Raw genomic sequence first — 15,894 nt, 5'->3', positions numbered from 1 at the left:
ATAAGATGTATAAGATGTGAAAGTGTGTGTCTTTGTGTGCATGCACCTGCATTTATTTACTCCCTCTATTCATGAGTTTTGTTGGTTTACAAACAGGAAAAATGTCCACATCCAGGATACAAAATGTTATCTTTATTGTTTTGAGTTACTATGAGTATGCAATGGAACAGATTGTTGTCATGTAGGCTATTTAATATATTGATTAATTAATTTATTCATCCATCCATTCATTCATGTTTGCTTCCAAGATTAATGCGTTTGGATGTGAAACATTTTGCCTCACTTTCACCAGCAGAGGTCCTCGTCAAGCTCTGGTTTGAAAAGCTTTGTGTAATGAACTTTTTTCTGATACAATTGTGTTGAAAGCTTCGCTGGTTCATAATGCTTCACTTCACCTTCACTACAGAAAACACAGGCAAAAAGGGAATCCAGAAAACAGGCAGAGAATAAAAAATAAAAAAACAAGACACATGAAACCAGGATAACACTTAGAAATGCAGAGTAACAACATCCAAAACTTTTTCAAGGAATGACAGCACATACAGGGGTTATATAGGCAATATTAACAAGGTATTGTGAGACAGCAGAATGTAAGCAAGCATAATGGGTCCAGGCAGTGGGTTATGGGAAATGTAGTCCATGATAAGATGGCGAGAGTCGGGAGGTGTTTCCCCCTAGTGGAGATCATGGGCACTCCAGCTGGTGGATGTGACAGTCTTATATGACCCACTAGAAGGGACAATCAGTCTTATTTTTTTTGGAATCAAATTTTTATATAACTGACTTAAAAAAGTTATGAATCGTTTTAAAGAAAAAAAAAAAGACTAACTTACTAGTTTCAGTGGTTTATGCAACCAGTCCCAGAAGCTCCAAAAGTTCATCAGAAACTCCACCCTCTTACAAAACCTTCCAGGAAGTGACTAGTCATTATTTCTGCCTTTCACTTTTACTGAAAGCTAAAACGAGTCGTGAAGAACAGAGGAGGACACATTACATTAGGGCTTTTGTGTATTTCTGATTGAACCTAGATTAGATTTTGATTGTAATAGTTGTTTACTCTTTAAACCAAAGTTCAGAAAGTGAAAGTAAATTGTAGATTATTGGATCTTTTACAAGACGAGGAAATGGATCCAAAATCTGTGGAAGAGCTTTCTTGTCCTGTTTGCTATGAAATCTTCAAGACTCCTGTTCTTCTGTCCTGTAGTCACAGTATTTGTAAAGAGTGTCTACAACAGTTCTGGAAAACTAAGGAAACTCAGGAGTGTCCTGTCTGCAGGAGAAGATCATCTAGAAATGAACCTCCAGTTAGTCTAGCGTTAAAAAACTTGTGTGATTCATTGATAAAGGAGGGAAATGAGAAACGTTCATCAGGATCTGAGGAGATCTGCAGTTTACACAGTGAGAAACTCAAACTCTTCTGTCTGGAGGACAAACAGCCTGTGTGTATAGTGTGCAGAGACTCAGAGAAACACACCAATCACACATTCAGACCCATCAGTGAAGTGCTTTCATCTTACAAGGTAAGACAAATGTCTCTCATTTCAAATGTTAAATACAGTGATATACATAGAAACAGTATTATCCCCTTAACGCCCACTGTCGCGAATTTGCAACAAACCCCTTCCATTCAGACTGCAGGCGAGATAGCGTGTGTTTTCCCCCAATGCCTGTTTGTGCACATTTGATACATACCTAGGAACCTTTTGCACGCACTGGTTTCTCGTAGGAGCGGTCGGAGTGGGAACTACATCCGGTTCACGGAAGCTAATATTTTGGTTTGCAAAATCCGCATATCAAGGGCGCAAATGTGGAGAAAATTTCCCAAAATGAGTTAAGTTGTGCTAAGATAAAAATATGTACCAGCTTATTGATTGCCTCTATAGCTATGTTATTCATATAGACTTCATGTGACGAATATTTTTTACGTACTTTGTAGATTTCTGTTTGTAGCAAATTCGCGACATTGGTCCATAACGGCTGGATTGTGCTATAATGGCTACATATAATAATGCTGTATTTAGATGGTTTCAGGAAAAAATAAATAAAAAAAATAGCATGTTAGGAAATAACACTATAAGAATATATAATGTATGCACTGGAGAAACAAGGAAAGAGTTAAACAGAGTGTAACATGGAATGTATAAAAACTACTGTCAATGTTAGGGAGTAGGAGAGTGTTTTGTTTCTTGCTGTTGTCAAGATTCATTAATTTGTCAATTAAAGTTTATAAGTTCTAACAACTTTGTGCCATGAATAAAATCTACATACCTGAGATGGGAAAATGTGTTTTATTAATTTTACCATTTTGTAAAAAAAATTACCCTAAATGCCTGTTGTCGCTAATTTGCAACATACCTAAATTTATATCTATTCTATATGGTATAGACAAATTAACAATCTCAACTTAATTTAGCATCAGTTTGGAGCCAGAAACACACATAATACATTTTTTTATTTAATTGTAAATAAATTCAGGCGTTTATTTGTGTATACAATAGACCAGTATTTATTTTTACTCAAACTAAATCTCATAATATTCAGACACAAATGCTTCCATGAGAATGACCCATTCAACATATAAATAATATAACAATAAAAACATTCAAACATACAATGTTTAAACCTCTTAGAGCTGCACAAGTTTCATAGAGTTTCATCTTAACCTGTAGGAGGAATTTAATACAGCACTGACGTCCTTACAAGACAAGCTCAAACATGGAGAAGAAATGAAGAAAAAGTGTGATGAAACAATTGAACACATCAAGGTGAGGATATAAAGAGTTAAATACTCAACATTCACACACAGAGTTTATCACTGACATTAGTGGAGTGTGTGTTCATACAGCGCTGACTGAAGTGAATGTGATTTGATTTCAGTCTCAAGCTGAGCACACAGAGCGTCAGATTAAAGAAGAGTTTGAGAAGCTTCATCAGTTTCTCAGAGACGAAGAAGAAGCTACAATCACTGCACTGAGAGAGGAAGAGGAGCAGAATAAGCAGAGGATGAAGGAGAAGCTGGAGGAGATGAACACACACATCTCAGCTCTTTCACACACAATCAGAGACATGGAGGAGATGATGAAAGACAATGACGTCTCGTTTCTAAAGGTGACAAATCAATCTGGCTTCATTCTTTGTGCAGAAAACAACTTGTATAGAGAGACTCATTGACACTGAGAGTGTTTGATAAGATATTAAAATGTTTTCAAACTCTATATTTTCCAGAACTTTAAGGCCTCAATGGAAAGGTGAGTGAGCTGCTCGTATCTCTTCTCTCAGTGGATCTGAACTCAAATTCACTGCAGTTCTGACTCCTGAATGTTCCTCAGAGTCCAGATCTCACAGCCGGATCCACGGATGAGTTCTGGAGCTTTGATTCATGTGTCGCGTTATCTGGGTAACCTGCCGTTCAGAGTCTGGAAGAAGATGCTGGAAACTGTCCAACACAGTGAGTCTCAGCAGATTTGACACCAGTGCAGAAGATAGTTCACATATAAACACACACAACATCAACATTTGATAGAAATATATTTAATAATCACTACAAAGTGAATCTGAACTGTATTTCAGAAAATCATCAGATCGTACAGCGAACTCATAATGAAAAGTCTATTCCTCATGGTTTATGTTTATGTATTAGGAGACAATAGTGTTTATTGAATACTGATATTAAACCTGAAGCCTCAATCCATTCTGACAGTAACTGAGAGACCATTGTTATGATAGCATGATTTATGATCTCTTTCAGAAAAAGAAAAATGTTTAACCTTTACATTTCTAATACATCATATCTCATCCTGTAATCTGATGTTATTCTCTTTGCAGCTCCGTTGACTCTGGATCCAAACACAGCAGATCCTCGTCTCACACTCTCTGCTGATCTGACCAGTGTGTCGTTCAGTGATGTATATAAAACACTTCCTGATAATCCAGAGAGGTTTGACAGGTATGCATGTGTCCTGGGATCTGAGGGCTTTAACTCAGGAACACACTGCTGGGATGTGGAGGTTGGAGACAATACACACTGGATTCTTGGAATAACAACAGCATCAAACCAAAGGAAGGGAGAGGATTTCTTTAAGTCTAATGTCTGGTTTGTGCTGTACATGAACAGCAAATACAGCTCAAGATCCCCAGAGCAACGGCTCACTGTCTTCACTGTTAAACAGAAGCTTCAGCGTGTGAGAGTTCAGCTGGACTATGACAGAGGAACAGTGTCATTCTCTGATCCTGTAACTAAAGACTGTCTGTGCAGATTCAGCACATCCTTCACAGAGACTGTCTTTCCATTCTTATGTAATCACTGCACAACTTCTCCTCTGAGGATCTTACCAGTTAAACTGTTTATTACAGCAGAAAATCACAGTTAAATCTGATTCTGCTTCTAGATTAATACAGTTTTGCAAATTATGTTTCAATAATAACTCTGTAATCAAAGGGTCTCATTGATCAATCACAATTAAATGCTAAATTTAAAGTCAACCTTTAACCCGTGTGTTTCCTTAAGGACATGTTTGTCTCTTTCAGGTTTCAATTTTTTTTTAATCATTCATTGTTAATGCCAACTGCATCAAATTTGGTACAAGTGTGTATTTTTATTGGATTTTTCTTATTTCACCCTCATTTCCTTTCATAAATCACTGGGTACACAAAATATTTACACTCAGGACCTTAAGGACAAAAATGTCCCCATTGAAACCCATTAAAACTGTCCATTTCTTTTTATCTCAGGGCCATTTAACTATAAAATGATGCAGTCTTTGTTAATAGACTTTTGTTCTGTTGGCAAGGCTTACATGTACTTTTTTTTACTAATTTTTTATTTATTTTTTACAAGATAGCGTTTTTTTTTTTTTTTTTACAGGTTTGGTCTATAAAGCTAATACTCGCTTTTTTCGTGTTTTCTGCTTGTGCATATTAGAGACGATATTAAAAAAAACTAAAAATAATAGTAAAAAAACTAGTAATGCAGATGTGCAGTTGCTCACTGGTTATGATGATACGCTTCTCATATCAAGAGTCAACTGTAAATCAACAGCCCTGAGTCAAAGGAAAACTGATAAGGAACTTGATATGAGGACATTTAAGTGTTAAAAGTGATTTTGTCAAACACATGATTCAACACACAGTCTAATAATAATCAGGGTTGTTCAACTCCTGAAGAACTAACTTTCTGCAGAGTTCAGCTCAAACACACTGTAAGGGGTTTTACAGTCAAAGAACAGAACCAGATATGATGAATGAAGACCCCGAGTCAGAATTATAATAAATTAAAGAAAAGTTTTACTGAAGATGGTTTGTAGTTTCATCAGGCAGAAGTCAGCTTCAAGACTCAAGTTCGTAGGCCAATCCGCTTACAGTTACAAAGATCATACCACACACACACACACACAAAACACACACACACTGCAGTTTTACCCTTCACCAAGGTCTAAGTTATGTCCTTGCTTCAGGTTGAATGATTCTCATTGGCTAAGAAAAAGATAAACATAGTAATTTTAGGCACGTCATGACCATCCAGGGGGCTGTTCCATAAACCAAGATTAGATAAGCCTGGCTTATAGTATAAGCCAGGCTTATTTCGGTTAGTCAGGCTTATTTTTGGTAGATTCGGTTTCATAAATCAAACTTAAAAAAGTTCAAACTCAGTTACCCTGGCAACTTATGCTGGGAAACTAGCCTGGTCCAGGGCAGGCTAACTGTCAGGCTAAGCCTCAGTTGTTACACAGATCCTCTAACACTGACCAACAAGAACACAATGATATTACCACTGACACTCTCTCATACCATTATTGGACTTTATTAACCATTATTAGTCCAAACATAAATACACAGTATACAGAAACTTAAATAACTTAAATATCAACTTAAATAAGGCTACAATGATACATTAGACAATATAGACTTATGAATACATTTCTCTCTGGTTTGTTTGACAGCTGTAGTACATGTTTATGATTATTAGAAGAACATTAGAACACAATCTAAAAAAAAAGAATCACAAAAATCACAAAATTAAAAATAAATAATTACAAAAGCACAGTATGAATTTGAACTGGTAAGATGAATCTGAGCTTAGTAATTGACAGTATATTAGCCTACATTTGAATATATCATAAAAATACACTTGTAGGTTTAAAACTCTAAATAAGGCACATCTAATGTCCAAATAACAAATATTTTAGCACACACACACACACACATACATATATATATATATATATATATATATATATATATATATATATATATATATATATATATATATTATGTACTTTATTATGTCTTTCAATTCAAACACATTTAACACAATTATACAAATTGACAGTTCCTTTAAAGACATATTTCCCCCAATAAATATTCCTTATTTTTCCTTCTACTTTTTTCTTTTGTGATAATACCCACCAACACACATGATTAGAACAATAACCAAGAAGAACATAGTTAGACACTTTTACATATGATTTAAGAGGGAAAAGACAAAAAACAATAAATAAATATTAATAAAAATTTAACATTCACATATTTATATCAAACTCTTATAATGACACATAATTCCTAATAGTTATTCAAGTAATATTATTTGAATATCAAATATTCAATATAAAATAAGCAAATAAATAAAATAACAAATAACTAGCCTAGAAATAAAAGGGAGGGTTATATAAAAATGTAGTTAATGTAGACTAATAATATATATTCCTTTCTTTTATGGAATATTCTTTGATTTTAGAGTTGCACATATCTTTTCAAAATGTATACATTTGCTCTTAATTTCATGTTATCCTCTCCATAATGTAAAGTACATTAAGAATATATTATATTATATGTATAATATATAAAAAATAATTCTAGAAACTAAATCTAACCACTCATTTAAAACTGGGGATTCTTGCTTTATCCAAAAAATTATTGCATTAAAAGCTGTAATTCTCAGCATTCTAAATAAGTATATGTCATCTTTATAAAGTAGCATAGGTCCTATACCCAAAACTATATTTTGTATCTTTATATATTTAGTTTCTTAAAAAAAAAATCTTCCCTGAATTAGGCTACTTCTGTTCACTGAAGTACTTCTGTTCACTAGAAGTTCACTGCAACTTATCCAACATCCTAAAGATAAATTATTATAATTAGAAGATATTTCTAGTGTTATAAAGTATCGCATATTAATTTTCCAAGCAAAATGTATATTTTAGTCAGAATTATTGCGCTGCTATTTGGCGCGCATGCGCGCAGCGGTGCTCGTTCAATATGAAGATTAGCAGTAAAATGGATACATTTGCTCAACTTTCTAACATTTACAGATGGAGAATATAACTGTTAAATGTAAGTTTTGCACTGGGGGGGGGGGGGGGGGGGAGACATGTCACAAACGCATAAAACAGCACAAAATATACGCTGTTTGATGGTGGATCGATTTGATCCACGATCGACCTCTAGAGCTGCTTCAGAAACGCGTGCACACGCAATTATCTAGACTAGATAAACCTGGATCAAATTAGTGAGATTGCGTGAACTTCAATTACCTTTTATGGAACCACTTTAGCCCCAACTTATTTGTTAGGCTCATTCAAGTCCGGTTTTGGAGTTTAATCCCCGCTTTTCTAAGCGGCTTTTATGGAACAGCCCCCAGATCGCAGATTTGGGTTTCTGTGCGTCAACATGTCCCGAACAACAACTCAGTCAATCTCCAATAATGCCAGTGGTTTCTTAACCTGTAACCAAGAAGACTAACACACACACCGACACACAGCTTTTCCAAGGTTGGATTTGGCCAGGCTCTAACTATAAACAGGAGAGTCATCTCAAGACATCAAGATAATGCGTTCTTTCTCTCAAGGAGAGCTACACTTTAATATAACGCAGTTTAGTAAAGCTTTAACAAAGAAATGGTCCCTTAAACCCTAGACTTCAATGATCCTGTGACTTATAGTCGTCAGGGTACCCTAGAAAAGCAGATGGATGTATTGACACATGTTAAAGAAGTCCATACTTCTTTTTGGGAAGCTGGGCTAAATGAGCAAGCACTGTTCCTGCATTCCTGACATCAGCTTCAGTCACCGCTCAGATATTTAAAGGTGCTCTAGGTAACTTTTTAACCTTAACTGAGCAGCTTCGGAGTCAGTGGAATGGTTATATTACTTATTTCGAGTTGAATGGTGGTGGTTTCGCACCCCCCTGGTGCCCGAGAGCGGAAAAAACTCACTTGCAACTTTGGGCCGGCGGGTCGGCGTCAGGAAGTATCGCGTGATATCAGGTCTCGCGATGTAACGAATTGCTTGACGGCACTGCACACGTACACGCCCCCATTCAAGCACCGGCTAGCTATAAGCAAAGGGCAACGATAGATTGAGTTATGGCTGAGGCTGTAAAAAAGATGCAGAAAGCTAGGAAATCTTTGTCGGAGGACCAATGAAAGAGGAAACGGGAGACTGACCGAGCAAGTCGGACTCGAGTAAATATCGGACCGGCTTTTTCAGAATGGGGAGAACTGAGAGAAACAGAAGCCTGCAAAACGGATGCTGATCCTGCTGTTGCACTTGTAAGTATCTTTGGAATAAACTGTGTTTAATATTTAAATTTCAAGTAATTGCGACCTCAGGATGTTTGCTATTGTCTGTAAAGGTTTTTATTATGATCGCTGTCTGTTACGGGCTTACTAGTACGCTAGATACTATAACTTTGATGTTAGCATTGTCATTAGCAAACACGTTTGATTTCTGTAGTTGTTTGGCCGTTCCTCTGTCGGTTTTATTTGTGTAACTTACACTTTTATTTTATGTCACTAAGTCAACGCGTCTGATAATAGGCAATAAACATGTTGCACATATCATGATCGAGCTAGAAAAAACGTTCTGATGTTTTCTTAGACAAGCAAAGGTAAACCGTCATTCTACAGTACCAGATTAACTTATAGACCTTACTAATATAACTTTAGACAAATATTAGCCTCCGAGATATATATATATATTTATGCTCATGCCCATTCTCCCAAAAACAAACAAACACCAAAGCAGTAGTTCGCCTCGTTCATATCGTTCGTTCCCGGTAAAAATAATAGTATGCATGACAACACAATAAAAAAATACAAATAAAAATCGCCATCAGTTGGAAAGAAAATATTGCTTTACTTGCGTCGGTAGACATAACTGGTTTTGAAATAGCCGGTTCCTCTGCTCAGCTGGGTTGCTCGTGGCGAGGGACAACAGTTCGTTTTTATGACAGAGTGTTTGAAAGCATTTACTACCAGACACTAGGGGGAGCTTCGTAGAGAAACAACACTCAGACTTGCCTGGTGTCCCTTTAATACAGACTTTAGAGAATACATGAAAAGATCATTTCAGTAATCACACTGGTAACTTCTATAACAAAGTACAATCTCATAAGCTTAGAGAAGTCATTCAACTCATGTGATATTTAGAAGGAAAAATATTGATTAATACCTTGATTATAATCACTCATAAGAAGCAGTTTATTTCAAAATCCACACATTCATTCCTGTAGTTTACAAGTAACCCTGAACATCTCGGTTAGGTGTGTTTGATTAGCATGAGGAGCAAAACTCTTCACTACAACACAAAAAAGGATAACAAAATAAACAAATCTGCTGTATAATCTTACAGATGGGCCACAAATCAACTTAATTAAATAATTAATTTAAGTTAAAAATGTATTCATCTGTAATAATATTGTAATGGCGATCTAAGACGTTTTTCGTTCTTCACCATTTCCACAAGGGTGTAGCACAAAGGATTTGACGCGTGAATCCATCATTTGTCTTGTAAACTTTACTTTTTCTTTGTCAGGTTACATTTTAAGAGAAATAAAACACACACACACAAAAAAAAAAAACGATTATAAACTTTTTCACGTCCAATAACATGAATTCGATCCTTTTCACGGTCAAAAGACTGTCTAGCACCAACCCTTCCTTCTTCCTTATTCGGTAACACTTTATAATAACGTTCAGTTGTAAGTCATTTATAAGTGGTAATGATGAACTAATCATTTACAAAACATTCATAAATTATTAGCAAGTGATATACTAACATTTTATGTGTTTTGTAAATTCTGTTACAAGTCATTTACAATTGATTAGTAAATGATTAACTAATCATTTACAAAACATGAATATGCGTTTCATAAATGTTTAATAAATGTTTTTTTTTGTTGTTGTATGTATGTAGCAATTAGAGGGTGCAAAAAGTGTTGTAAATGCCTTAAATACATGTACAGATCATTTACAGGTAAGTGTAACACATTTACAAGTGATGAATAGTTTACACTTTAGATTAGGGGATGCAGAAAGTGTTGTAAATGATTTATTCATGCGTTTACTCATCTATAACAGGTGTTGAACACCATAGTGTGTACTGCAGTGTAAGTGCTGACTGGTGAGGGTATAGACAGCTGTCTTCTCTGAAACACATGGAGTCTTTAACCACTGTGCACCTGATGTGAGCAAAACAATTTATTAAAGGGGTCATATAATGGTACATGCACTTTTACAAGTTGATTATACTGAAATGTGTGTTGGCAGTGCCTGTACACAACCATCATAAAATGATAAAAATCCTTCCCGTGTTTTTTTATAATCTTCTTATATGTTTTCCCATCTCCTAAATCAAGCCGTTGGTTGGACGCCCCTCCCACGATTGTTGATTGACAGCAGCATTTCAACACAGACCCGCCCTCGCTCCTGAGCGAGCTGTCAATCAAAGTCAGCACGGACCGGCGCGGTCATTGTTGATATGCTGGAGCACTGTCTGATGGCGTCTAAGCGATTGTGGTGTTCTGTTCTTGGGTGTAATAAGGAACACAGCATCATTTTGATGTTCCTAAATCCGAACCGCTGAAGACGCAGTGGCTGAGTTTGTTTTCGAAGGGAATATTCCCCACGATCAACAGCAATGCTTTCATGTTTGCGCGAATCATTTCACCAGACTGCTTTACAAACGAGGGTCAGTAACGTTATAAAGCTGGTTTTGCTAAGAAGCTGCTCCTGAAAAAAGGATCGGTACCAACTATTCGTGTTCCTGCTGCACCTCCAGAAGAAGAAGTGAGTGTAACGTTTTATTAACCTTTATATTAATCTTTGCAAATCGCTAGCACGCTTCACGATGAATGCGGCTGTTTACACTCAGGGTACATTACGGCATGTTTTCTATGTACAACGTTCTCAATATAATTCATAATCCCACGTTAATAATGAACACCGCGTTATGGTTATTGTGTTATGGTTATAACAAACGGTGTACGCACAGAACAGAGGGGCGGGGTGAGCAAAGCTCATTATCATTTAAAGACACATGCACTTAAACGGCATGCTGAAAACAGAGCTGTTTTTGACCAGGTAAAATAAGTGTTTTGGACAGCGTATTTACGACTACTTACCAACATATGGCACACGTGAACTGATGCCAAATATCGTGATGTGTTCAATATGAGACTTCTTCAGCGCAATTTCCTACTGATAAAATTTGTGTCTGTTGTTAACGCCACAGGTTTCCCATTGAATGGGAAATGGAGTTCCCAATGGAGTTCCCAAATCGTCCATAGAGTGATGCAGAGGGGCAAACAGACGCAGAGGGTCTTCACTGTGACTCTGGGGGCGCTTGACCATGCTTCAGTTTTTGACGCCTTGGGAGCGAGAATTGGTTGCAACGTGATAAGAAGCTTTGACGTTAGTTGGGCTGATTTTTTTATTTTGACGCAGATAGAGTCCCATATGATAAGACTTTAATTGGCGTTTTTGTTAAACAAACTTTTCCCATTATAAGTAATGAAATGCTCTTATCAATCTAAACAATAATATTATTAATATTTACAATAAAAAAATTTTACAAGAAAATCCAAAGCATTGGTTCTCAAACTTTCGAGACAATAAATGTCCCACATCTGATCATCACCATCTTAAGAGGACCAATAGGTTTGACTTGGAAAATGGATTTCAAATTTTTCACTTTATTTTAAAGGGTAACTCAACCCCTGGTCAGAGCCTGACTCCACCCACTGGCAATATTTGAAAAATGCTGGAAAAGTGGGCAGAGCCCAGTGGAGATAAGAGGGGACGAACCGAGGGGGGCGAGCACCTGACACCCGCGTTTCAATAGCGCATGCTCTCTGTAGGCGTATTCACATTAGCAGATAATGAGTTGCCATGAGAACGACTGACATCTCTATCTTTTCATACAGATTACATAAACAGAGAATATTTGTTTTCGTTTTGAATGAGATAATTTAATAGCAGAGACTTAAATGTTTAGACAGATATATTGCTTATGCCTGTGTGACTAGTATTCGCTGAGTTTTGTTTAAGTTTAGAGACGTGCTTCAGAAAAAAAGTTCACTGAGACGGAGAGGCAGAAAGCACACCCTGTTTATTTTCTTTATTATACAAAAGCACAATGTTTTGTTTCGATTGTAAGTGGACACATACAAAAGTAGACATTTTACAGTTTCTTTTTTCATATTTCTTAAAGGAACACGCCGACTTTTTGGGACTTTAGCTTATTCACCGTATCCCCCAGAGTTAGATAAGTCCATACATACCCTTTTCATCTCCGTGCGTGCCGTAACTCTGTCTGACGCACCCAGAAATTGAAAATGCACCCATGTACAAAATTCAACTGCAGTAGCCACCGTTCAACCTGAAGAGGGCAGCACTCAGATGTTTTTACACCATATATTCTAGAATTAAAACACTTTATACCCAAATGTCAAAAAATTTACTTAAATCAATGAACAGCACTAAAGAAGCCCCAGTCTTACAGATCATTAACTAAAAAAGTTGTTTTAGGGTTTAGTTACCCTTTAAAGCAGCTTTTTTCTTTTACTATTTTTGACAATTTGGGATAGAGAAATATTTATGTTCAGTTATTTCAGCAATATTTTTAGTAAAGTGAAGTGAATTGGTGTTGTTCATAAACTGACACAGACACCGGAGGGTTTGAATATTGAGTTTAATATTGATGAATGAAACAGTTTTCAATAGTTCCTCTATACAGTATGGCAGCTCATTGTGTGTCTGTTGTTAGATCAGACAGACTATATTCTGCATGCTGTTACTTTTTAAATTCAAAAGGGATCAGAGGATCACTGGCGGTTTTAGGGCACTGGACTCCAGACACACTCTTTGGCATATCTATGTAGATAATTACAGATAAAATTGCATGAACGCACTTATTTACTCCGACGTACACCTGAGAGAGAGAGAGAGAGAGAGAGAGAGAGAGATGAATTTATATGATCTCTTCCATGTAAACTCTGTTCACATTGATAGCGACCTGAACACATTTATTTTCCATGACAGCAAGCACATCTCTGCGGGTTCTGCGACAGTGACAGAGATCTCTTGCAGAGGTTTGAGTGTCCATCAACGCTACAACGGTGAGAGAAGTTTTCTCTTATAGGCTCCAAATGCAGTGAAACTTTATACAGTGACTTGATGCATTTTGACTTTCAGAGAGGACGGAAAAATTACTGGACACTTCGCACCCGTTTAGGACACACTGCCACAGTTGGCGTGATGATAATAGAAACATACAAATTGTGCCTTGGAGTTTCAGTGATGAAATCATAAGCTCAAAATCCATAAAAAATAAAACACAGACTTACCTTGACCAGAGTGTGTGTTCCTCCCATCAGACTCAGACGCCTACAGGTTAAAGGAGTGAAAAAATCTAAGTTGGCTCCAACCTCCTTCTCTATTTCTGGCTTCATCTGAATAAAAATTTTAAAAATCACATTTTATATTCATCTATATTATTATCATTTTTTCAAAAAGATTAATTTAATTAGTCTCTATGGAGTTATGTGACGCCTATCCTTCGGATACCAGAAAAATCATGTAAAAAATCATGTGACTTTGAGTGAAAAGTAAAACAGTTCTTTTAAATATGACAACAAATAAGTTTCCCCACACATTTTATAGCACCAAAATAGATCATTTTACTAGACTGTGTTTTAACAAAAACTGCATGAGTGATTTTCTGTGTCCTACCTCAAAGCAGAACTTCTTCACGTCTTCAGTGACGAGCTCCTCTGTGCTCCATTCTCCATGTTCTGGCATTGCTGTAGTCATTGTGCTGGGGATCAAAGCCCGGATGAAATAAACTGTATTATCAGGCAGTTTGTCTCACAGATTGATTCTGGTCCACTATTTATGTTGTCAAAATCACGTGACATCAGTCGTCATTGTAATTCCATGTAATCACATCAAAGAGAGTTTTACTTTGGGTGTTGTGTAATATTTAGTTCCTGTGAAAAAAATGATTTATTACAGATAAATAGGGACACAACAGAGCAGACAATGAGTGAATAACATATGCCAGTGTAAGAATTGATTTTCCTGCTAAGACAAAAGCTGAGATAAAACTCACCCTGGAATAAAGCAATAAAACGCACCCTGGACAGAAGATCGCAGAGAAAGAGCACAGGACATTTTCTTGTCCAAACTTTTCTCCTTCCTTATCTCTGCATCGCCCTCTCCCTCCTCCCTTCCTTTCCTCCTGATTCAAGTCACTAAAAGTTCACTGAGTATGTCTATATATCACATATGATGTATCTGTTGTTTTTCCTTTTCATGTTTGGTATCATTTTAAATGTCTCAGTGCGATTGGTAAAATGGTCTTAATTTCATTGCAGTCATTGGTATTATGAGAAAGATTGAAAACTTCTGTTCTCCTCTTTGAGTGATGTCTCTTCAAGATATCTGTTGATTCTCTCCTCTCCCCCGAAACCAGGTGTCACCCCCTGGGGTGCATGAATTGACCCAAAACAACTCTAAAAAATATTGTACAAGCCTTTTGTTCTGGTCTGGGTATATAATGACAAGTGGCAGAGCAGTCTGTGTGAACCTGTACTGTGTCAGTGTTTTCCCGAGTCTTACACACTCACACACCACTGTAAGAAGATTAATGTGTAGTCTGGTGTTCCCGCAAATCTCTTCCAGGATAGATCAAACCGAAGGCACTAATGAATGGAGCATGGAGCACATCATTAAGGAGACCTTCCGATTTCTGACTATCACTGACTTAGCACGCTGCATTTTGCGACTATTAAAAAAATGACACCTTTTGTTATGAGTCAGCAGAGAGCGGCCGCTTAAGGGTAAAATAGTTCGCACTGCATCCTCTGACTATTTCAGAACTGTCTAAGTTTGTGATCGTGAGCGCACATTCACGACGTGACGTCTCAAAGCAATACCGGGTCCTAATGAATAAATATTTGAAAATAGGGATATTCAGAATAATCAAAGATCTAAATGACAATCAAAATGTATGATTATTTTCTAATAAGAAACACGATCTAAATTTGATTATCATTTGAGATTGGAGTCAGATTAAGCGTAGAGCTAAAGTAATATTGAAACTAAATTCTAATAAATAAAGTGAACTTCACCGGAGCACTGAACAGACATACACGCATTATACCTTCGCCCAATGGCTGGTCTTTACACCAGTTTAGGCTAATACAGTTTTTTACTCTTTGATGACTATCACTTTAAAATGGACCCACAAAACCATAACGTTTTTCCTTATTGTATTTAGTTGGCAAAATACAGAGCAATGTTTAACAGTTTAGAGAATCTGAGATAAAGAACTACTGCTTACTTAAATGAATACGTGTGTGTGTGTGTGTGTGTGTGTGTGTGTGTGTGTGTGTGTGCGTGTGTGTCCAAAATACAATTTATATTATCTGTTTTCTATGTGAATAAAGTAAAAAGTAATTTATTCCTGTGATTCAAAGCTGAATTTTCAGCATCATTACTCCAGTCTTCAGGGTCACATGATCCTTCAGAAATCACTCTAATATGATGATCTGATGCTCAAGAAACATTATCAATGTTGAAAACAGTTAAACAGGGAAAAGTAAGTTTTTACTGTAAAA

The 15,894-nt window shown here is 36.5% G+C and overlaps 2 protein-coding genes across 2 annotated transcripts; one reads left to right on the top strand and one right to left on the bottom strand.

Annotated features, from left to right (window-relative positions):
* The first annotated feature begins 894 nt into the window (after positions 1-894).
* LOC311094547 (zinc-binding protein A33-like) lies at positions 895-4,482 on the top strand. Its single transcript, XM_084132581.1, has 6 exons — positions 895-1,520; positions 2,670-2,765; positions 2,878-3,108; positions 3,226-3,248; positions 3,330-3,448; positions 3,826-4,482. Exons 1-6 carry the CDS (start codon positions 1,125-1,127, stop codon positions 4,368-4,370), a joined length of 1,410 nt encoding a protein of 469 aa, XP_083988707.1. The 5' UTR covers positions 895-1,124; the 3' UTR covers positions 4,371-4,482.
* An 8,466-nt stretch (positions 4,483-12,948) lies between these two features.
* Positions 12,949-14,134, bottom strand: LOC311094799 (uncharacterized protein). The gene is made up of 3 exons (XM_084132973.1): positions 14,006-14,134; positions 13,621-13,725; positions 12,949-13,205 (listed from the first exon to the last, which is right to left on the bottom strand). The coding sequence occupies exons 1-3, from the start codon at positions 14,084-14,086 to the stop codon at positions 13,068-13,070; spliced, it is 324 nt and encodes a 107-aa protein (XP_083989099.1). The 5' UTR covers positions 14,087-14,134; the 3' UTR covers positions 12,949-13,067.
* Positions 14,135-15,894: the final 1,760 nt, after the last annotated feature.

Source organism: Abramis brama (genome assembly GCF_963993115.1).
Source record: "Abramis brama genome assembly, chromosome: 13".
Taxonomy (NCBI): Eukaryota; Metazoa; Chordata; class Actinopteri; order Cypriniformes; family Leuciscidae; genus Abramis; species Abramis brama.
Note: the sequence above shows the minus strand (reverse complement) of the source record. Positions and strands in the feature narration are given on the sequence as shown.